General features: G+C 59.5%; 5 protein-coding genes across 8 annotated transcripts; 2 read left to right on the forward strand and 3 right to left on the reverse strand.

The window, feature by feature from the left end:
* Nucleotides 1–193: 193 nt before the first annotated feature.
* On the reverse strand, nt 194–5,589 carry CLDN6 (claudin 6). Its single transcript, XM_054714642.1, has 2 exons — nt 5,577–5,589; nt 194–1,081 (listed from the first exon to the last, which is right to left on the reverse strand). Exon 2 carries the CDS (start codon nt 1,051–1,053, stop codon nt 388–390), a length of 666 nt encoding a protein of 221 aa, XP_054570617.1. The 5' UTR covers nt 1,054–1,081; nt 5,577–5,589; the 3' UTR covers nt 194–387.
* TNFRSF12A (TNF receptor superfamily member 12A) lies at nt 3,506–5,490 on the forward strand. Its single transcript, XM_008141670.3, has 4 exons — nt 3,506–3,658; nt 4,343–4,447; nt 4,660–4,794; nt 4,883–5,490. Exons 1-4 carry the CDS (start codon nt 3,565–3,567, stop codon nt 4,936–4,938), a joined length of 390 nt encoding a protein of 129 aa, XP_008139892.1. The 5' UTR covers nt 3,506–3,564; the 3' UTR covers nt 4,939–5,490.
* Nucleotides 5,590–5,726: 137 nt separating the features above from the next.
* HCFC1R1 (host cell factor C1 regulator 1) lies at nt 5,727–6,981 on the reverse strand. Of its 2 annotated transcripts, XM_008141669.3 has the most exons (4): nt 6,895–6,981; nt 6,553–6,609; nt 6,311–6,439; nt 5,727–6,088 (listed from the first exon to the last, which is right to left on the reverse strand). In XM_008141669.3, exons 1-4 carry the CDS (start codon nt 6,975–6,977, stop codon nt 5,953–5,955), a joined length of 405 nt encoding a protein of 134 aa, XP_008139891.1. In that variant the 5' UTR covers nt 6,978–6,981; the 3' UTR covers nt 5,727–5,952. The 2 variants fall into 2 exon arrangements, with proteins under 2 accessions (XP_008139891.1, XP_028001502.1); XM_028145701.2 differs by lacking the exon at nt 6,553–6,609.
* Nucleotides 6,982–7,234: 253 nt separating this feature from the next.
* THOC6 (THO complex subunit 6) lies at nt 7,235–10,609 on the forward strand. Of its 3 annotated transcripts, none has more exons than XM_054714640.1 (13): nt 7,235–7,314; nt 8,470–8,585; nt 8,692–8,756; nt 8,846–8,949; nt 9,040–9,077; nt 9,161–9,209; nt 9,331–9,402; nt 9,481–9,583; nt 9,668–9,717; nt 9,811–9,873; nt 9,972–10,082; nt 10,171–10,305; nt 10,384–10,609. In XM_054714640.1, exons 2-13 carry the CDS (start codon nt 8,470–8,472, stop codon nt 10,462–10,464), a joined length of 987 nt encoding a protein of 328 aa, XP_054570615.1. In that variant the 5' UTR covers nt 7,235–7,314; the 3' UTR covers nt 10,465–10,609. The 3 variants fall into 3 exon arrangements, with proteins under 3 accessions (XP_054570615.1, XP_008139888.1, XP_054570616.1); XM_008141666.3 differs by lacking the exon at nt 7,235–7,314 and adding an exon at nt 7,345–7,423; XM_054714641.1 differs by lacking the exons at nt 7,235–7,314; nt 9,040–9,077; nt 9,161–9,209 and adding an exon at nt 7,345–7,423.
* Nucleotides 10,610–10,964: 355 nt separating this feature from the next.
* Nucleotides 10,965–18,526, reverse strand: BICDL2 (BICD family like cargo adaptor 2). The gene is made up of 10 exons (XM_028145693.2): nt 18,477–18,526; nt 16,928–17,213; nt 14,147–14,362; nt 13,900–14,016; nt 13,645–13,791; nt 12,614–12,805; nt 12,360–12,509; nt 11,570–11,700; nt 11,217–11,337; nt 10,965–11,126 (listed from the first exon to the last, which is right to left on the reverse strand). The coding sequence occupies exons 2-10, from the start codon at nt 17,207–17,209 to the stop codon at nt 10,965–10,967; spliced, it is 1,518 nt and encodes a 505-aa protein (XP_028001494.2). The 5' UTR covers nt 17,210–17,213; nt 18,477–18,526.
* Nucleotides 18,527–19,596: the final 1,070 nt, after the last annotated feature.

A 19,596-nucleotide genomic window follows, 5' to 3' on the forward strand; every position in this document is an offset into this window, starting at 1 on the left:
CCACAGCAGGAACTCTTGGGGACAGACTGTCAAAGCACCTTGTTGTCACAAAGTACCCGGCCGGCAAACAGCCTTCACCCAGGGGTCACAGCTCCAGGCTGGCCTCCGGGATGGGGATGTCCAAGGCGGAGGAAGATGGAGAAACTCTGAAGTGTTGCCTTCTTGGTCTCATCATCCAAAGGTGAGAAATGCCAGCAGCAGAGCCCAGGTGAGAGACTGAATTTCCTCTTGGTTTGGTGCTTAACAAATGGCTCAAAGGAAAAATACCCCCTTGCCCAATAAAAAGGAAAAACAAGATACAAGCAACCCAGAAACTGTCATGCATTCTGACGACTCCAGCTCAGGGGTTAAGCTCCGTGGTCAAGGGAGCCCCCATCCTCCTACCCATCAGACGTAATTCTTGGTGGGGTATTCAGAGGGCCCTTGAGAGATGGCTCGTGGGGCAGACGCTGAGTATCGGGCCAGGTAATGGCTGGAGCCCCGGGACCCCCCAGAGGGGCAGGTGTAGCACAGGAGCCCCCCACCCAGCAACAAAAGACCAGAAGCCGCCCAGCCCAGGTAGAGGGAGGCCCCCAGCTCCCGCTTTTGGGGCTCTGCCACGAGGGGGTTGTAGAAGTCCTGGATGATGGCGTGGGCCGTCCAGCAGATGGGGATTAGGGTCAGGACCCCTGAGATGACAAAGATGATCCCAGAGGTGAGCACCAGGCGGGCCTTGGAGTCCGTGTCCTCCACACAGGTGGTGCACTTGGCCCCACCGAGGTAGACCAGCAGACCCACCAGGGTGATGAGGAGGGTGATGACGCAGAGGGCTCGGGCAGCCTGCAGGTCCTGGGGCAGCGCCAGCATCGAGTCGTAGACCTTGCACTGCATCTGGCCTGTGCTCTGCACCACGCAGGACATCCACAGCCCCTCCCATATCACCTGGGCCACCACAATGCTGTTGCCGATGAAGGCGGTCACCTTCCACAGCGGCAGGGCGCAGGACACGAGAGCATTCACCCAGCCAAGCAACGTCAGGACGATCCCCAGGATTTGCAGACCAGCGGAGGCCATGATGAGGTTGAGGTTGAAAGGAGCGGCCCTGGGGACAGAACAGAGTAATGTTAAGACCAGCTGGCCAGGATCCCTCATTTCCAACGAGTGCTAATCCCATGCCATGGGCCATGGCCACCCAGAACACCAAGGGTATAAACCTTGGGAGTTGGGGTGCCATGTCTTGGCCCGAGCCTCATTTTCTCATGGCCAAAATGAGCATTAATGCCTTAGCATATATTTCTTTTTCCCTAGTTATGTGATAGTCTGCTTTGAGTACATAAGAAAGATAATAGAAAGCCTACGCCAGCGCTAGTCCCTGGCCTCAGCCACTATGGGTACATTTGATCAAACAGCAAAGTGGCAAAAGGGGGTGAAGTGACAGCAAAGTTTGCAGGTGTTTCCGCAGAGAGCACAGATGGAAGGCTGGCTCTAGCTATTGTATTGGGTTTCACTCTTAAAGCCATCAAGATTAGCGATCCAGCCTCCTTCCCACCACCCAACAGAAGAGTCCAACATGGTTCGATACCGCAGGCAGGTGGTTACCAGTTTGATCTTAAAGATCTTCTTCTGTACCGTGTGGCCCACCAGTCCCCACCTGGCCTGCCCCAGCACAGCCTCATCCAATCCCTGGAGGGGCAGGGGAGATGGGGGGGTGGGGCGGGGGACTCCCACCCAAAAGCACTTCCATCCCTAAGGCCACTGGCTGTCTCCCTGGGTCCCACTCTTCTGCCCTCCCTTTGGGGCCACAGAGCATACTGCCAAGGTCGGGGACATTTTTTCTTGTGTATTCTTTCCCATAATGCAATCCTCTCAAGACACAACTTCTCTAAAAGGAGCTAAAATCCTTGGGGGTCTATCGAGTGAACCAGCTCCTCTAGAGCAGCCCCTCCGCCTGTGTCCCCTCACATTTCATTTCATGTTGGAGGTCTCCATCCAGATCAGTTCTGTGCAGGTTTTGGTTATGGCTCCCCATTGCCCAGAGGTTCCGGGCCACGGCATGGACCTAAGCCTAGCACCAGCCCAGCAGTGTGACCAGAGAGCAGACCCTCCGCTCACTTTTATTTGCACCCGCTAGGCCCGAGCTGAAGAGCTGGGGGGAGACGGGATGGGGTGGGCCAGCCCTCTTTCATCCCAGTCCCCGGTCTACCCCTCCAGGCGTCTGGCCGAGTTGAAGCCGCGGCCACTCCAGCCCAGGCACCTTGCGCTTCTCCCCTACCCTCCACTCCGTTCCCTTTCCACATAACTATGGGCTCGATTTTGTCCGAGGACGCTCCTTACCGCTCCCGATCCCCACTCCGGAGTCCGGCTCAAAAGTGGGTGTCCTCAGTCCCCCATCTTCCTGGGAGCAGCGCGCGCGCGGGATAGTTTAAAGGCGGCGCCAGCCCAGGGTCTGCTCCCGCAGGTGAGGGGGAGGGGCGACCGACCCAGCGCGCAGTGCAGGTGGGGGAAGGGCGCCCGGGTTTCGGTGCCTTTGTCCCAGGGGAAGAGAGGAGGGGCGTTTAGCCATTTTCGAGCCGCTAAGGGCCCGATCTGCCCCCGCCGGGGACTCGCCAGAAGATCAGTCCAGGTTCTCCATGCTGCCCGCACCCTGCACCCGGTCCCTCGAGGCGTCCGTCTCCTCCTCCCCGGCACACACCCTGCCCCTCGGCTCACCTGGGAAGGTAGGGCTCTGCAGAGGTCCGTGAGAGCCGCGAGTGTGGGGATGGGGCGGAGGCGGGGGTCTTAAAGAGGCAGTGACGTCACGGGACCACCGCCCCGGGGAGGGGCAGAGACCCCAGTCCAGACCAGTGCGGTCCCGCCGGTTCAAACTTCTCAGTCCCGGGGCTGCTGCGCCCGCATCTGGCCCGGCCCGGGTGAGGGGACATCAGGGGCAGACGTGGGGCCCGCAGTGAGTCCGGGCGCCGGGCGTGGAGCCAAACAGAACTTGGGCCTCGGCTCCTCCACCTTCCCGAGCCTCAGTTTCACACTCTGCGAAATGGAGACAAGTCCACATTTTACTAGGTAACTATGTCCTAAGGTAAAAATCAAAGGACACATTATCATTATTCTTATGCTGTCCTTAAAGCTGGGGTGGATGGTTTCACGTCTGATTCTCCGTCCCCCTTCCCCCAACACTAAGGTGACCAGATCGTCCCGCTTTTGGCGGGACAGTCCCGATTTTTAGCAATTTGTCCCGCGTCCCACGGCGTTTTTAAAAAGTCCCATAGGGACAAATTGTTAAAAAAAACTTTTTAAAAACGCCGTGGGACGCGGGACAAATTGTTAAAAATCGGGACTGTCCCGCCCAAAGCGGGGCGATCTGGTCACCTTACACACACACACCTCCCGGCCCTGAGCACCGAGCGCGCCGGCGCCGTCAGTGCTGCCGGCTGAATTCAGCGGGCCGGCGGGGCGGGGCCTCGGGGCGGGCGGCTGGGCCGGCGGAGGCGTGGGGTCCGCCCCGGAAGGCGGGGGCGGGGACCGGGCTGAGGTTGTCTGTCCCGGCGACTAGCGGCGGCCTCAGACCGTAGCGGTCGCGGGACGCGCACGATGACTCCGGCCCCGCTGCGCCCTCTGCCGCGGCTGCTCGCGCTGGGGCTCGGGCTGGCGCTGCTGTGCGCGGCGGCCGGGGAGCCGGTGTCAGGTACGCCGGGAGCCACGCTGGGGCTGGGCGGGAGGGCGGGAGGACCGGGGAACCCCGGACCCGGGATGCGGGAGCCGGCTTGGGGGAACTAGAGGAGGGGGCAGAACTGGGGGGTACATGGGATCGGGGGTCAGGTAGTTTCCAGACACCGCGCTCCCTGGCCAGGGGAGGTCCCAACTCGCTCCGGCCTCAGTTTCCTGCCTGTCCAACTCGGACTCGGAAGTGGAGAAAGTTTGAAGGCGGGATGTCTCATCCGGTCAGGGGGCAGGCCCCCAGCCTGGTCAATACCGGGCCTGCCCAGCCCCAGTGACCGGAATCGGGGTGGGGTGTCGAGACACACGGGGGTCTGTGTCCCCCATACCATGTGGGGTGCCCCCTTCCATCCGGTGACTTCAGTGCCCAGCTATGCGGGGGGGGAGGGACCGGGGTCGGGCCCAGTGCCCAGGAATGAGTCACTCGCCGCCGCCGGCGGAGGGGGGGTAGGAGGGACCTGACCCCCCCCCCCAACCTCCTGCCGACGGCTCCCCCCACCCCGCGCTGCCGTATCCCGGTCGGGCGGTGCGGTCACCTGTGAGGAATGCGGGAGGAGGGCGCCGGTGACTCACGTTATACGAGCCGGCCGACCCAGACCTCAGCCCCCAGAATAGCCGCGCCCCGCCCCCAGCCTCTGATCCCCTTCCCCAGGCACCACTCCCTGCTCTCGCGGCAGCTCCTGGAGCGAGGACCTCGACAAGTGCATGAACTGCGAGTCATGTCCAGCCTTACCGCATAGCGACTTCTGCCGGGGATGTGAGTGGGGGCGGGGCCAGAGGCGACCCCAGAATAGGGGAGAGTTGCTGGGGTAGAGCGGGGAGCAGGTGGCTTTAGATCTGGGGAATTAACGTGGGAGGTGAATGGGGAAGGGGCTCCAATCCGGGTAGGGGGGAAGACTTGAGGCTCAGATCTAGCGGGTGGGGCTGGTCCGGAGAGGGGTGAGGTCTGACTCTGAGTCCTGCCTGCAGGTGCTGGGGCTCCTTCAGCCTCCTTTGGGCTGTTGTGGCCCATCTTGGGGGGCGCCCTGAGCCTGGCCCTTGTGCTGGGGCTGCTTTCTGGCTTCCTGGTCTGGAGACGGTGCCGCAGGAGAGAGAAGTTTACCAGTAAGTGTGCCCTGTCCTCCTTGCCCCCCCCCCCCATCACTCCTCAACATTTCCCCAGCTCTTGATGACCCCTCTTCTTATCTTGCAGCCCCCATTGAGGAGACCGGCGGGGAGGGCTGTCCTGGCGCAGCGCTGATCCAGTGACAATGAGCTTTCCTGGTCATCAGGAGACTGTGCCCACTCGTCATTCATTCATTCATTGTGGAGCCAGCCCTGCCTCCCAGACAACTAGAGCCATGCTACTCCCATCACAGGGGTGTGCAGGAATGGGGGACAGGTGAACCACTTATCCGAGGCCTGGATCCAGGCTTCAGAGGAACCCTCCAAGGTATCTGACTGCCCTGTCTCTGGCTCCAGGACAGAAAAGGAGACCCAGGCTGGCTCACACCAGATGGCTGACACTAGAACTGCAACATTTGCACAAAGGTCCCCTATCCCCATGGCTTGGGGTCAGGCTGAAGTGAGGCACAGACAGAACACCAGGTCCCACCCACTCGTATGTGCTGAAATTCCAGCACTGGGGTCTTAGCCTGTGGGGTTAGGGACCTGTTTCTAACACTAGGGGGCTGGCCCTCTAGGGGGGCTGGCCTTGAGACACTGCCCCTACCAACCCTCAAAGGAGGGGAGATATTTATTTTGGGTAGAAAGTTTGGAGGGGCGGGAGAATTTATTAATAAAAGAATCTTTAACTTTAAATGGATTGGAGAGTGGCATGATTCCCCAGCCTGAGCTGGAGGGAGGAGTGAGTCAGCCTCGGGGGCGGGGGTGAGGCTCTGACTCACACATTCTCAATGCCTGAGCCCAGCCTGCCAGGACCTGGCCAGACCCTGACCGTTTTCCAGGGAAGATCTTGAGGAGAAACTGAAGCATCTTGTGCCCCAGTCTTGCCCTCTCTTCCCAAAGGCCCCAGGTTCCAGACTGAAGCCATCATCTGCTCAGCAATCTTTATTCATTTCCTCTGGGGGATGGGGAGAATGCCTCCCTTTCCATGCTCCTGTCCCTCCTGCCCCGGCTCTGTCTTTCTCTGTTGGGGGACGGTCTTGATGCTCAAAGGCCTGGTCTGGAGGAAAAGCAGGGCAGCTGTTCCCTTCACGAGGGTGTTGATCCCCCCTGTTGTGGGGGAGAAGGAGCGTGGGCAGGTACACTGTCAGCCAGCACTCAGGGCTCCATTATTTCCCCAGCTGGGGTTGCAGGGTAGTGGGAGGCAGGGGTGTCCCCCAGCCTCAGCAGCCTCAGAGCCTCAGGGATCAGGTTTCCAGGGTAGCGCCAGAGAAGCAGTTCAGAGCAAGGGCTCCTGGAAGAGGAAATGACAGTTAGGGCTGAGGATGGCTGGCAGAGCCTCCTCCTACCAGGTTCAGGTCCCCCAGGGCTCCTGGGCTGCCTCTACCTTCTAAGGAGCCAAGAGGTTGGCTAGAAGTTAAAAATAGCAGGATGAGGCAAGGCCTGGAGGTTGGCTCCCAGGAGGTGTGATCCTCCAGAAGGCCCAGTCAGTGAGTGGCTAGTGGATGGTACTTACCTGAGTCGGGGCAGAGCTGGGGAGAATGCCAGCGGGGGGCTGCAGTAAGGGTGGTCATTATGCAGGCTGAGCTGAGAGAAGTGGGTGGCCATATTCTCCTCAGACAGGAACTGCTTGCGCAGGGGCTCCCTGGGGAGAGACCAGGAGGCAGGTAGGCTGGGATATTCAGAGGGGAGGCAGGATGATGGGGACCTGAGTTGACAGAGGTCTTGCTGGGAGTCCCTCCCTGTCCCCAGACTCACTGCTCCTCCTTCAGGCGCCGTTTGGTGCTCATGGGCACAGCTCCTCGGAGAGGGGAGCTAGGGAGAAAAGAGAGCTAGGTGCACCCCACCCTCTTGGCCCCATTCCCAAGATCTGCCAGCCTGAGCCTGGAACGTCAGCCAGGAATCCCCCAGCCCATATCTCAGCTGACGCCTAAGTCACCCCCACTCTGGAAGTCTCCAAACCTGACTCAGCTCATGCCCAAGGCCTGCTCTTTTGCCCCACTGTGTGTCATCTTGCAGATACTTCTCAGACCTCCCCTGAGCCCCCAGCCAAAGCTCTTGCGTCCCTGGGCTAGGCCCACCGAGGGCCCCCATACACACCTCGCGTCCAGACTTCGAGGCACCCCCGAGTCGCGTTGGGCCCGACTCGGGGAGCCACGCTCCAGGGGCTGCTGAAGAATCATTGGGGTTCGGGGTCCTGGGGGCAGAGGGTGGGATCCGGGCGACAGAGGCGGAGCTCCGAGGGCGTGGCCACACGCGAGAGGTGTGGCTTTAGGCGCGCGCAGCAGCGAGATTCCGCGCGGCGCGGAAGACGGGTGGCGCGCCGCTGGAAGGCGGATCTGCTCGGCGGGGTGGGGGAGGGGATCCGGCGGAGCGGGGCTGCGGTGGGCGCCTCTTAGTGTCGGGGGGCCCGGGAGGTCTTCGCGGCGTTCACCTCAGCTCCTGGGGCTCTGGTGGTACGCGGCGACCGCCTTCCGGCCGAGCCTGCCGGCGGTATTGGACCAGTGGGACGCCGGGAAGGTAAGCCGCTCCAGAACACGTCCGGACCCGTTGTGTCGCGCGGAGCACTCTGGGATTTGTAGTTCTCGAGATGGAGCGAGCTGTGCCGCCCACGGTGCCTCTGGGTCAGGTGAGGCGGACATGGTGCGCGGTGCCTTCTGGGGTTTGTAGTCTATGCCCAGTTCAGAAGGGGAGGGCAAGGAGTCCTTCCTTGAACCCTGTTTTTCTTTTTTTAAAGTACTTTCATGAGGAATATAGAAAGGACTCTTAAAACTCAACAAGACAACCCAATTTTGTTGTTGTTAATCCTCACCCGAGGATATTTTTTCCATAGGTTCCTTAGAGAGAATGGAAGGGGGGGACTGGAGGGGGGGGGTGAGGGGGGGAGAGAAACAAACATCCATGCGAGAGAGACACATCAATTGGTTGCCTCCCGCAGGCGCCCCAAGCAGGGGATGGAACCTGTAACCCAGGTATGTGCCCTTGATCAGGAATTGAACCCTGGACCCTTTAGTCTGCAGGCCCGACGTTCTAACCACCGAACACACCGGCCAGGGCAAATTTTAAAAATGTATCTTTATTATTGAAAGTATCCCAGATGTTCCCTTTTTCTCCCAATTGACCCCCTCCACCCTGCACCTGCTCTCCTCCCCCAGGCCTTCACTGCACTATTGTCCTGAACCCTGTTTTGAGCGGGCTGTGGGTAGGACTTGGACTCTGACCCCTGGGCAGAAGAGTAACCCAGAAATACCTCGTGGGCCTAACATGAAAGGCAGAGGGTAGGGCTTAGAAAGTAGTACGTTATTCTTTATTGGGGTGATGGAGCCACATTTTGTGCACTTTCAACGAGGCAGCCCAGTGTGAATCTCTTTATATACAGTAGCTCATACAGTCTTGACAGAATCTCCCCTGAGCTCCATTTAACAGTTAAGGAAACTTGGAGGAGAGCCTAGGTGCTTGCTCAAGGTCCTTCTAGGCACCTCGAATCAACTCCCCCCTTCCTTCCTCACCCTCTTCTTGGAGCCACCCCTGGGACTTTATGGGCAGATGCCTGCTTAGGGGGCCTCAGTGGAGGTCTGAGAAGTATGGGCAGTAGCTGAACTGGCGGTAGGGGAACCAGGAAGGAGTCTGTGGATTGGAGTTCCCAGACAGCTTTCATCCATCCTCTCCCCACAGATGGAAGTGTTTCAGGCCCTGCAGCGATTGCACATGACCATTTTCTCCCAGAGTTTTTCACCCTGCGGGAAGTTCCTGGCGGCTGGTAACAATTATGGGCAGATAGCCGTCTTCAGGTACCCTTGCCTCTGCTCACCAACACCCATTGGCTCTGGTATTTGGCCTTCCTAGGACTGATGCCCCCTGCTTCTGACTCAGACACTCTCTCCCCTTTTCCTGCAGCTTGTCTGCCGCTTTGAGCTCCGAGGCCAAAGAGGAAAGTAAGAAGCCCATAGTGACCTTCCAAGGTGGGTTGCAGCCATTGAGTTCGACTTAGGGGACCCCAAGGTGAAGGAGGGGAGCAGGATAGTCATTCAGGTTCCGCATTTCCATTTAGCCCATGATGGGCCCGTCTACAGCATGGTCTCCACCGACCGACATCTGTTCAGCGCTGGGGACGGGGAGGTGAAGGCCTGGCTTTGGGCAGAGATCCTCAAGAAGGTAAGGAGTGTGGAGCTGAGGGGCAGGGGCGCCCGGGCACCCAGCCCCAGAGAGAACCTTTGAGGTCACCCAGTGTTTCTCTCCATGAAGGGCTGTAAGGAGCTATGGTGTCGTCAGCCCCCCTACAGGTAAGCCAGGGCCACATGGGCGGAGGGCACGTGAGGGGGCAGATGCTGCCTCACCGGAGCTGACCCTGCTTTCCCTCCTCCAGGACCAGCCTGGAAGTGCCTGAGATCAATGCTTTGCTTCTCGTCCCCAAGGTCTGAGCCCTTTGTGACTAGGGCTCTACCCTGCCCTGTTTCTGGCCCAAACTGATACTTCCCCGGTCCCTGTCCTCATTTGACACTGACTGCTGACCCCACCCCATCCTCCACCCTGCAGGAGAATTCCCTCATCCTGGCAGGGGGAGACTGCCAGCTGCACACGATGGACCTAGAGACGGGGACCTTCACGGTGAGAGGGCCCTGGAGCTGGGCGGTAGGGGCGGCACTCTTTCTGGATCTCATTCTGACACCGCCCCTCTCCCTGCAGCGGGCGCTCCGGGGCCACACAGACTACATCCATTGCCTGGCCCTGAGGGAGCGGAACCCTGAGGTGCTGTCTGGTGGCGAGGATGGAACTGTGCGGCTTTGGGGTAAGGGAGTGACTAGTTGGGGAGGAAGGTGGTGACGAGGAAGCCTGGGGTGAGTAGGGTACCTCTCATGGTTTTCCCCCACAGATCTTCGCATGGCCAAGGAGGTCCAGACAATTGAGGTCTACAAGCATGAGGTGAGGGCATGCCCCCCACACACCCTGTTCTCCCTTCTCCCTGGGCATCTCCTGTGTCTTGACCTCCTCCTCTCTTCCCCTCCTTCCTCCCAGGAGTGCTCCAGGCCCCACAATGGGCGCTGGATCGGATGTTTGGCAACTGACTCAGACTGGATGGTGAGCCAGGCAAAGTGCAGAATGGGTGGCAGCTCCGGGCCCTACCAGCTGCGAGCCCGTGGCTTATGGTGGCTGGGGACCCTCCCCTTTCTGCCCAGGTTTGTGGAGGAGGCCCCGCACTCACCCTCTGGCACCTCCGATCCTCCACACCCACCACCATCTTCCCCATGTGGGCACCACAGAAGCATGTCACCTTCTACCAGGACCTGGTGAGGCTCTCTGCCTTGGTTTTGCGACCCCTGCCTGGCTCCTGGCTCTTGGTTCCTGACCCCTAAATCCTCTCCCTGCTCTCCACAGATTCTGTCAGCTGGCCAGGGCCCCTGCGTCAACCAGTGGCAACTGAGTGGGGAACTGAAGGCCCAGGTGCCTGGTTCCTCCCCAGGGCTGCTCAGCCTCAGTCTCAACCAGCAGCCAGCAGCACCTGAGTGCAAGGTGGGTCCTGCACGGAGCTGTGGGGGTCCTGGGAGGCCAGGCATGTGGGTAGCTCAGTCACCCCCCTCTTGCCTCCAGGTGCTGACAGCTGCAGGCAACAGCTGCCGGGTGGATGTTTTCACCAATCTGGGCTATCGGGCCTTCTCCCTGTCCTTCTGACCTCCGGCAGCTGGTAGGGCCCGGAGCAGGAGGACCTGGAAGAGGCCCTAAGCCCACCCTCTCGGACAGGGAGAGGGCCCTGGGGCCTCAGCGAGCAGAGGTCTGAACTGTTGTTTTTTTTACAAAATAAAATTTCAGGCTTTTCTTCCCTGTGCTTTCTTTTCAAGAATGAAGACTAAGTCGGTGCAATGAATTATATATTACTATCTGATCTGATACATAAATAACCACCCCCACCCCTTCCCGGGAGCTTGCCAGGGCCAGGGGGCCTAGTGCCCTAGTGCTTAGAAAAGACCTATATAGATTCAAAAAATAGACAGCTCTGCCCCGCCTGCCCCCCACCACCGACCTGGGGCCCCTGACCCTCAAAGCTGGGGCCTGCTCCCAATGAGCCCCTGCCCAGCTTTCCTGAGTTGGGAGGGTACCAGCCCCCTTTGGAAGGCAATCCGGGCCCTGTCGCTCCATTGGCCAGAGAGGAAAGTGAGCCAGCGATGCGGCCCTTAGGTCCTTCGGAAGAGGTTGCTGAAGAAGCCGCCGGCACGTCCAGGGCCCCCGCGCAGGGAGAAGCGGGGTGCTGGACGGCTTGGGGCCGATCTAGCCGCGCTCAGCTCCTTCTGGCGTTGGGAGCGCAGCTGCTGCCCAATCACCACTTGCATGTCGTCCTGAGGCGGGAGGTCGGCAGGGCGGAAGGAGCGCGTCAGCGCACGGGCCCCGCCCCCTCAGACCCCGCCCCCTCAGGCCCCGCCCTTTACCTGCCAGGCCTCCAGCTCTTGCGTCAGCGCCACCTTCTGGCGGATGGTGCGAAGCAGCTCCCGGGAGAGGGAGTCCCGCTCCAGAGAGACTCGGCTGAGCTCCAGGGACAGTTCCAGGGTCCTGCAAGCCGCAGGGGCAGAGAGCTAGTTAGAGGGCGAGCAGGTGGGCGGGGGCTCCTGGGCCCGGGTGGGAGTGGGACCCGAAACACCGAAACCAAGGAGGTCGGAGGGCCCCTGGGTCGGAGTGGGGAAAATGGGAACCCATGTCACCAGTGAGGCCTGGAAGGACCAGAGTGCCCTGGGGACTTGAGCCCGGCTGGGGAGCTAGTGAATGGCAGCAGAGGCAGGCTCACTTGTTCACAGCCTCTTCCCTGTCTGAGAGGGCGCAGCTCAGGGCCTCCTCGGGGTCCTCCTGTTCCCGCAGCTCCTTCTGCCTTTGCAGCTCCTCCCGCAGGGACTGGAGCTCTGCCCGCTGAAGCGCGATCTGCAGACAGAGAAGGAGGCAGAGAGGCAAGTAGGCCTCTGGGTCTCCAAGCCCTTGCTCTCCACCACCCTTCCGTTGCCTGCTCCACAAACACCCCAGGCAGCTGTGGCCCTGTGCTGGAGGTGAATCTTCTGAGCCCCCAGGCTGGTGTGGGGCTACTTGGATGGTATAAACCTGCAGGAAGGGTGCATGGAGAAGCATTGGGAGGTGGGACTAAGGGGGCAATGCAGTCCAGGAAGTCATCCCGGAGGAGGTGGCAAACAGGCTGACCTTTTTTAAAAAAAAAATTAACCGAGTATATTCCCTCCCCCCCCCCCCTTTTTTTTAAGGAGGGAGGGAGAGGGGGAGAGAGAAAGAGAAACTTCAGTGTGAACGAGATACATTGGCTGGTTGCTGATAGGGGCCAGGGATCGAACCTGCAACCCAGGTATATGCCTTTGACCTGGAATCGAACCCATGACCTTTCGGTGCACAGGTCGACACTGTAATCACTGAGTAAAACCGGCCAGGGCCCGGCAGGCTCTTGGAGCATGGCTGAAGTTTGTTGGGATGAAGGATTATCCAGGGGGAGGGGCATTCGTGGGAAAGGCCTCAGTTATAGATGGAAAAGAGAAACACATTGAGAAGGGCTCTACATCCAGCACTGTTCCCCTCCCCACCTCATCCTGCAGCTGGGCCACTTCCATCTCCTTCTCCTCCAGTATCTCTCCTGGGCTCAGGGATGCTCTCTTGATGGGAGGCTCCAAGCTCTCCTCCTGGGATGAAGGCTGTTGACTGGATGCCTCCTGGGTCTCCGGGGACAGAGTGGTCTGTTCACCAAAGGAATGAGTCAGTGAGGTGTTGAACCTCGTGGGAAAAGGAAGAGGGGCGGAGTCTGCAGCCCTCCCGGATGGCTGGTGGGCTTCCAGCTCACCGGGGCGTCTCTGTGTCCATCTGCGTTCTGGTTCTGGTCGCTGTCCAGGCTATGGGCAAGCTCTGACTGCAGCGAGGCCCCCGATGTGTCAGCGCCCTGCAGGAGTGACTCCTCCTCCAGCTCCGAAACTCGCCGCTGCAGCCTCCGCAGGGTACTCAGTGCCTCCCTGGCCTCGGAGCGCGCACATTCCAGCTGTGCACGCACCGATGGACAAGCGTAGGCGGTCAGCCAGGTGCACCCGCAAGGCATTCCGCGGCAGGCCCATAGAGGGCGCTGGCGTGCCGCAGAGGCCCAGACAGCGCCGCGCGTCTGCGCTCCCCAGCTATAGGTGCCTGATCCCCCACTCCTGGGTCACCAGGCGGCCTTGGGTTGTGCACTTCCCCTTAGCCAACACCAATTTCCTCGCCTATAAAGCAGGGTGCGGATAGGCGCCTGGGTTTTAAAGTTTTCCATCACCTTCCCTCCAGCCACACCCCATAAGGTCACTTCTCAGAGCCCCGCCCTGTCTTTGACCAGTCAGTCTTTTAACTGCTATCATCCAGCATTTAGTGAGCCTTCCTTCTAAGCCAGCAGTGCTGGGCTCAATGCCTCACACCCCCAACAAAGCTCTGTACCATTACTATGCCAGCCCACAGATTGGGAAACAGGCTGGGTATTCCACAATATAAGAAGAGATCCTGGGATAAGAACCCAGAAAATCTGACCCTGAAGCATTGCCTCTTTTCATTCCCTTTTCTCCATCTCTACTGCCTCAGACCTGGTCCATGTCCCCATCATCTCTGGCCTGAGCCCTTGCCTCAACCTCTTCCTGACCTCCCAGCTGCTTGGTTCTGATGCATCCTAAGAGTGTACCACCCCTGCTTAATTCCCTCCCATGGCCCCCACCTGGCCTTGGGCTAATGCTTATGCTCTTGCGGCCCAGCTGCTGGGGCTCCCATTGACCCAGCTCTGGCCTCATCTCCCAGGAAGACCTGAGACAGTGGCCAAGGCCCCAGCTGGATGCACCCACACACCCCAACCCCACTGGTCACCTCCAAGCTGTGCTCCCGCCTCTCTCGCCGCAGTAGCAACAGCTCCTCATGGGTTGCCTGTAGCCTGCCCTGGCCCTTCTCCACCTCCTCACGCAGTCCTCGGATCTGGGCCTCCAGGTCCTGCCGGCGGCTCTGCAGCATCTGGTTCTAGGGAAAGGCCTCAGAGCTGGAGGCGGGGGGTGCTGGGCTAGCTCCAGATTGCCCCCAGCCCAGCTTTCCTGGCCCAACGGGCCCCCAGCCCTAGCCAGCACTCACCTCCCCCTGCAGACTTTCCAGTCGTGATCTCAGCTCTGCCCTGGCCAGGGCCTGGGCCTGGCACTGCCCCCGAAGGCCATCGAGTTCCTTCTGAAGCTCCTGCTCAGTCTGGGAGGCCTGGTGGTGGTGGTTGGGGGGCGAGAGGGGAACAGTGGAGCCCTCAGGTGGCCAAAGCCTCAACACCAATCCCAGGGCACCCACCCCCCAACTGGGACCCAGGAATCTGCATGGGTTAAGGCTGTCCCACCTGGGCCAACTGCTGGCTGAGCCGTTGGTTCTGCTCACTGAGTTCACCGAGGGCCTGGGCTCGTTCGCGCCCACTGTCCTGCTGCTCTGAGCGTTGTTCTCCAAGCTGGGCCCGCAGGGCCTCCACATCCCCCTCCAGCTCCACAGCCCTGGCCTCCCACTCAGCTCCCCGTGCTGCCAGGCCCCGGCGGAGCTCATGGTTCTCCTGCTGCAGCCGCTGTGGGGCCAGGACAGAAGGTCAGAGAGAGGGAGAGATGAGACGAACAGACACAGGGAGCCCCAGATGGAGAAACAACCTAAAGAGTTTGAGGGAGTCTGAGACAGGGAGGAAGCAGGCAGAGAGCAAAATGCAGATTCAGAGAAAAGGAGAGCAGGGTGGGGCACAGTAGAGAGAAGTTTCCAGGCCCAACAGGAGGGGCTGACACCCCCCCACCCCGGCCATGGGGTGGGGCTCCCTGATGCCCACTCACCTCTGGCTGCTGCCTGGGCTTCTGGACCCGATGGCGCAGGCGCCGTTTCTGGCGCCTGAGTCTGGCAGAATTTAAGCCCCGACCCATAGTCTCACACCACGAGGGGCTCTGGAGGTTGAGCTTCTGCACAGCCTCTGCTCAGCCCCTCTCCCCCAGCTCCTCCCAGCCAGCTCCCTCTAATTAACTCTGGCCAGCCCCTGCCGGGCCCCACGCCTCTGTCCGCCCTCTCCCAAACCTGTCCAACGAGTGGGCGGGCAAGCCTGGCACACCCAGATACCCAGCTTGGGGAGGCAGGCAAGTCAGCCCCCACTCTCTAATTACCGAAGCGGGAAAGTGAAGCTAGACAGCGGCCACAGCTGTTAGCAGTAGTCCTGCCAGGCCCTGTGCTTACCTGTGCTACTTCGTTTAATCCACTAGAGTTAGAATCGTTAACATCCGCATTTTACAAACGAGAAAACAGGCTCAGAGGCGATGCCTTGCCAAGGACACACAGGGAATTAGTGGAGCAGGAATCCCAACCCAGGCAGCCAGGTTTTTAACCAAATACTGTGGGGGCAGCACATCTCCAGGATTAAGCCCACAGGATTGGGGTCCAATTGTCTTGACTGGTGCCCAGCTCTGCTGCTGCTCTGTGGTCAGGCAAGTCCCTTAATATCACCAAGTCCCATCCATCCATCCATCCATCCATCCGTCCATCCATCCATCCATCCATCCATCCATCCATCCATCCATCCATCCATCCGTCCTCCATCCATCCATCCATCCAACATTGCCTGGGCTCCTCCTGTTCTGGGGTCTGGCTGTCAGCAGTAAGCGAGAGCACAACGTTCCCTGCCTCAAACAGCTGGAGTCCAGAGGTCTTAAGCAAATAGACACGTGCTTGAACTAGGTCAGTGGTCGGCAAACCGCGGCTCGCAAGCCACATGTGACCGACACCCCCACTTCTTCTAACGCCACTTCTTCAAAATAGACTCGCCCAGGCCGAAAACCGACTCCTGCGCATGGGCCACGAAGTTTCAATCGCACTGTACATGCGCGCCCGCACGTGGTATCTTGTGGAAGAGCCACACTCAAGGGGCCAAAGAGCCACATGTGGCTCGAGAGCCGCGGTTTGCCGACCCCTGAACTAGGTCATTTTGAAGGGACAGTAAGGGCTGTAAGGAAACCCTGGAAAGTAATGAAAAGCAGGGTAGAGTGGAGGCTCCCTAGGTAGGAAGTGATGTTTGAATGGACTCCTGCAGGGCAAGAAGGAAGAGGTCTAAATGCAAGGAACAGTAAGTGCAAAGGCCCTGAGGGAACCAACTTGCAACTCAAGGAACTGAAAAAGCCCCCCCTCCTGCCCCCCCCCCCCCAGTAGGAGGGGTGGTAAGCTGAGCTCAGGTTGGGGAAGCCGCCCACGGCACTTTTAGGCTCTGGTGAGGAGTTTCAATTTCAGTCTAAATGTGATGAAGAACCATTGGGAGAATCTGAGCAGGGACTGGAACTTTGAAGACCCCTCTGGCTGCCCCACAGGCGGTGGGCTCCAGGGAGCAAGAGTAGAAGCTGGGGACCAGTGACGAGGTGGCTGCAGTGTCTGGGGCAGAGACACGTGACCAGATGGGAGGCTGCAGACATGGTAAGGGGGCCGCCTCAGGATCCCGTTCAGAAGGAGAATCAATAGGGCTTGCAGGCGTGGGAGAGGAGGTCATGGAGATGCTCAGGGTCTGGTGCTGAGGTGGGAAGCTGGGTGGGGACAGTGGGTGATGGGTCACAATGAAGAGTGCCACTTCTGTGGAGATGCCCATTAGGTGCCCATTAATTGCCCTGTTGGAGAGGTGCAGGGAGGTAAGCTACTCAGGTTGGGCTCAGGGCAGCAGGTGGGTCTGATGACATGGGTCCCAGCGTGGGGGTGCCCGGGGTGTTTAGGGGCCAGATGTGGCCCTAGGTGACAGTGTGGCTGACAACAGAAGCTGGGCAGAGGAAGGAGTTGTTCCTACCTCAAAGGCTGAGCGAGAATTGAGATGATGCATGGAAAGCGTTTAGCCCAGAGCCAGGCAGGGAGGGGTTTCCCAGTAACTTGGCTGGGGTTGCACTACACTAATGAGGAGGTGGACCCAAGATTCAGAGCGGGCCCGCAGCTTGCCCAGGGTCACACAGTCAGGCCGGGGGTCTGAATCCAGGTGTTGACTTGTCCTCAGAGCCCCTGTTCAAACAACACAGCCGGGGGGACCGGGCCCAGTCCCGAATTATTCCAGAAGCACCCCCCTGTCTGGCTCTCCACCCCTGCTCACCTGCCCTCCATCTGCCCACCCTGCCCCCTGCTGCCAGCTCACTTCCTCTCGCTCAGAGTGCTGGGCGCTGAGCGTCTCCAGCTGCCGCTGCAGCTCCTCATTGCGCTCCAGAAGCATCTTGCCGAGTTCTGCAGCCAACAGCAAGTCCTTCTCCTTCTGCTGCAGCTGCAGGGCCAGGTCCTCGGGCTCCTGGGGCCCCGGGCCCCCTCCCAGGAATGAGTCCCGCCGCTCCAGCACGAAGGGGAAGAAGCCCTCATCACAGCTTGGGGAGGCGCCGCCAGAGAGCAGCCCCAGTGGGAAGCTTGGCCCTTCTGGGGAGTTCATGGTGCTGGGGGGACAGGTGGGTCTGTGGGTCAGGTAGCTGCAGGACACTCTACTCTGCAGCCTGGGGTTTGACAGCCCCCCAACCCCCACCAAGACCTGGCCCTCCCTTAATTCTTCACCTGTCCACCGGCCCTCCCAGTCTGTCAGCCAGGGCCTCCATGTACCATGAAGGGTTAATGATGCGTGTCTTGGCCACTCAGCTCAGTTAATGTCCCCAGGGTAAACTGAGGCAGAGAGAAGCAGGAAATAAATGGGTGCCTTGGCCTCTAGCAGACATTCCCTGCCCCCAGACTTGTCCCAGTGCTGACACTCCCTGCCTCCCTCTTTCTAGAACCCGGATGGATTCTGGTTCCCAGCCCCTGACCGTCTGGGGAACTTCCCAGAACCCAGGTTCTGAGGGACTAAGGACCCAGGGACAAGTCCAGACCCTTTTCCCTCCAAGAATACAGGGCCTTGGGAACTGAGGTGTCCTGACCCTCAGCCCCCGGCAATTCAGCCCCTCCTCTTCCAGAAGCCCAGGTCCCCAGCTCCTTGGCACTCGGATGCCCTCCCCGCTATCCTGGCCCTGTCCTCCTGTTTTCTCAGGAGTCAGGTGTTTGGTTCCTCACCCCTCAGGACTCAGGTGCCCAGACGCTCAGCCGTCCTCTCTGGAGTGTAGGCACCAGCCCTCTGGTTTCCCAGGGCCCAGGCAGGGCGAGGTAACAGGTTGTGCCAGCCGCTGCTGCCCTGCCAATCCAGGTTCCTGTTTACTCCCCAGCCCGCCGCTGGGGACAGGAGCCTGGGCACTCCCCGAGGACCTCCAGGGCCTAGCAGTTCAGGGACTCCAGAGGGAGGGGACACAGGGGGTTCCCTGGGGTATCCCCCAACACACACACCTGTCCCTCCCTCTACTCCCCTCACCAGGCGTCCAAGCCCAGGGGTCCCAGCAGCCCAGCCCAGCTGCCCTCAGGCTGGACCCAGGGTCTCCCTGGCATGGCCCCCGCAGCCCGGCCTGCTCTGGAGATGCCGGTGCGTCCCTTCTTCCCCTCCCCGAACTGAGCTGCCATTTAGTACCTCCACCCAGGCGTCGGGGCCCACAGTCCCCCGAACCCCCGAACCCAGGTGTTGGAAGCCCGGCCACCGCCTTCCTTCCAGACTGCGTCCGATGCTTCCCGGCCCCAGGGGTCCGGCCGGTGCCTCCAGCCCCGAGCCAACCACACCCCCCGCCCGGCTCCGTCCAGCCTGCAGCTTGGCGGGCCCGGGTCCTCAGCGCCCCCTAGGCTCTCACCCGCCGACGGTGCCGGGATCCCGCCGAGATCCCCGCCGTCCGATCCCTTCTTCCGGAGGCGGCGCCAGGTGCACAGGTGTGGGGCGGGGCCCTGGGCGGGGCTGGGGCGCCCCCTGGTGACCAGAATGGCCAGGCGGGGCTCAAGGAAAGTCACCTCACCCCAGGTCAGAGGCACTGACCATTTGCTACTGTCAGAAACAACAGGGCCCATTAACTGAGCACCCACTGTGTGCAGACTCTGCGCTGAGCATCGATGTCAGCTCCTTTCCCCTCACAACTGCCCTATGGGATAGAAGATCATTTGTTTATATAGTTTTTCTTTATTTTTCAATTACAGTCGACATACACTATTATATTAGTTTCAAATGTACAACCTAGTGATTTAGATACCTTACAAAGTGTTCATTCCAGTAATTCTGTTACCCACCTGGCAACACTCATAGTAGTTACAATATTACTGACTCTGCTCCCTATGCTGTACTTTACTTACATCCCCATGACTATTTTTATTTTATTATTATTATTTTTAAACAAGGCCACCAAAAATTTGGTTGCCTCCCATATATGTGTGTGTGTGTGTGTGTGTGTGTGTGTGTGTGTATTTCAGAGAGGAAGGGAGAAAGAGAGAGAAAGAAACATCAATGATGAGAGAGAATCATTGATCAGGCTGCCTCCTGCATGCCCCCTACTGGGGACTGAGCCCACAACCTGTGTATGTGCCCTTGACTAGAATTGAACCCAGGACCCTTCAGTCCTCAGGCCGACGCTCTATCTACTGAGCCAAACTGGCAAGGGCTCCCATGACTATTTTTAAAACAAAATTTTTTTTCCCCAGCCAGTGTGGCTCAGTGGTTGAGTGTTGACCTATGAGCCAGGAGGTCACGGTTCGATTTCCAGTCAGGGCATATGCCCGGGTTGTAGGCTCGATCCTCAGGGTGGGGCATGCAGGAGGTGGTCCACCAATGATTCTCTCTCATCATTGATGTTTCTTTCTCTTCCTCCCCCTCCCTTCTTCTCTGAAATCAATAAAAATATTTTTTAGAATATATTTTATTGATTTTTTATAGAGAGGAAGGGAGAGAGATAGAGAGTTAGAAACATCGATGAGAGAGAAACATCG

Source organism: Eptesicus fuscus, chromosome 4, assembly GCF_027574615.1.
Source record: "Eptesicus fuscus isolate TK198812 chromosome 4, DD_ASM_mEF_20220401, whole genome shotgun sequence".
Lineage (NCBI taxonomy): Eukaryota > Metazoa > Chordata > Mammalia > Chiroptera > Vespertilionidae > Eptesicus > Eptesicus fuscus.

Excerpts from the sequence above, each read along its gene's own strand:
- CLDN6 (XM_054714642.1), bottom strand. The coding sequence starts at position 1,053 with ATGGCCTCCGCTGGTCTGCAAATCCTGGGGATCGTCCTGACGTTGCTT.
- HCFC1R1 (XM_008141669.3), bottom strand. The coding sequence starts at position 6,977 with ATGATTCTTCAGCAGCCCCTGGAGCGTGGCTCCCCGAGTCGGGCCCAA. Across the intron at positions 6,610-6,894 it reads CCTCGAAGTCTGGACGCGAG|CTCCCCTCTCCGAGGAGCTG; the intron begins GTGTGTATGGGG and ends TTTTCTCCCTAG. Across the intron at positions 6,440-6,552 it reads CGGCGCCTGAAGGAGGAGCA|GGAGCCCCTGCGCAAGCAGT; the intron begins GTGAGTCTGGGG and ends GTCTCTCCCCAG.
- THOC6 (XM_008141666.3), top strand. The coding sequence starts at position 7,385 with ATGGAGCGAGCTGTGCCGCCCACGGTGCCTCTGGGTCAG. Across the intron at positions 8,586-8,691 it reads GGGCAGATAGCCGTCTTCAG|CTTGTCTGCCGCTTTGAGCT; the intron begins GTACCCTTGCCT and ends CTTTTCCTGCAG. Across the intron at positions 8,950-9,039 it reads GGGCAGAGATCCTCAAGAAG|GGCTGTAAGGAGCTATGGTG; the intron begins GTAAGGAGTGTG and ends CTCTCCATGAAG.
- BICDL2 (XM_028145693.2), bottom strand. The coding sequence starts at position 17,209 with ATGAACTCCCCAGAAGGGCCAAGCTTCCCACTGGGGCTGCTCTCTGGC. Across the intron at positions 14,363-16,927 it reads AGCACTCTGAGCGAGAGGAA|CGGCTGCAGCAGGAGAACCA; the intron begins GTGAGCTGGCAG and ends CTGGCCCCACAG. Across the intron at positions 14,017-14,146 it reads TCAGCCAGCAGTTGGCCCAG|GCCTCCCAGACTGAGCAGGA; the intron begins GTGGGACAGCCT and ends CACCACCACCAG.
- TNFRSF12A (XM_008141670.3), top strand. The coding sequence starts at position 3,565 with ATGACTCCGGCCCCGCTGCGCCCTCTGCCGCGGCTGCTCGCGCTGGGG. Across the intron at positions 3,659-4,342 it reads GGCCGGGGAGCCGGTGTCAG|GCACCACTCCCTGCTCTCGC; the intron begins GTACGCCGGGAG and ends CCCCTTCCCCAG. Across the intron at positions 4,795-4,882 it reads CAGGAGAGAGAAGTTTACCA|CCCCCATTGAGGAGACCGGC; the intron begins GTAAGTGTGCCC and ends CTTATCTTGCAG.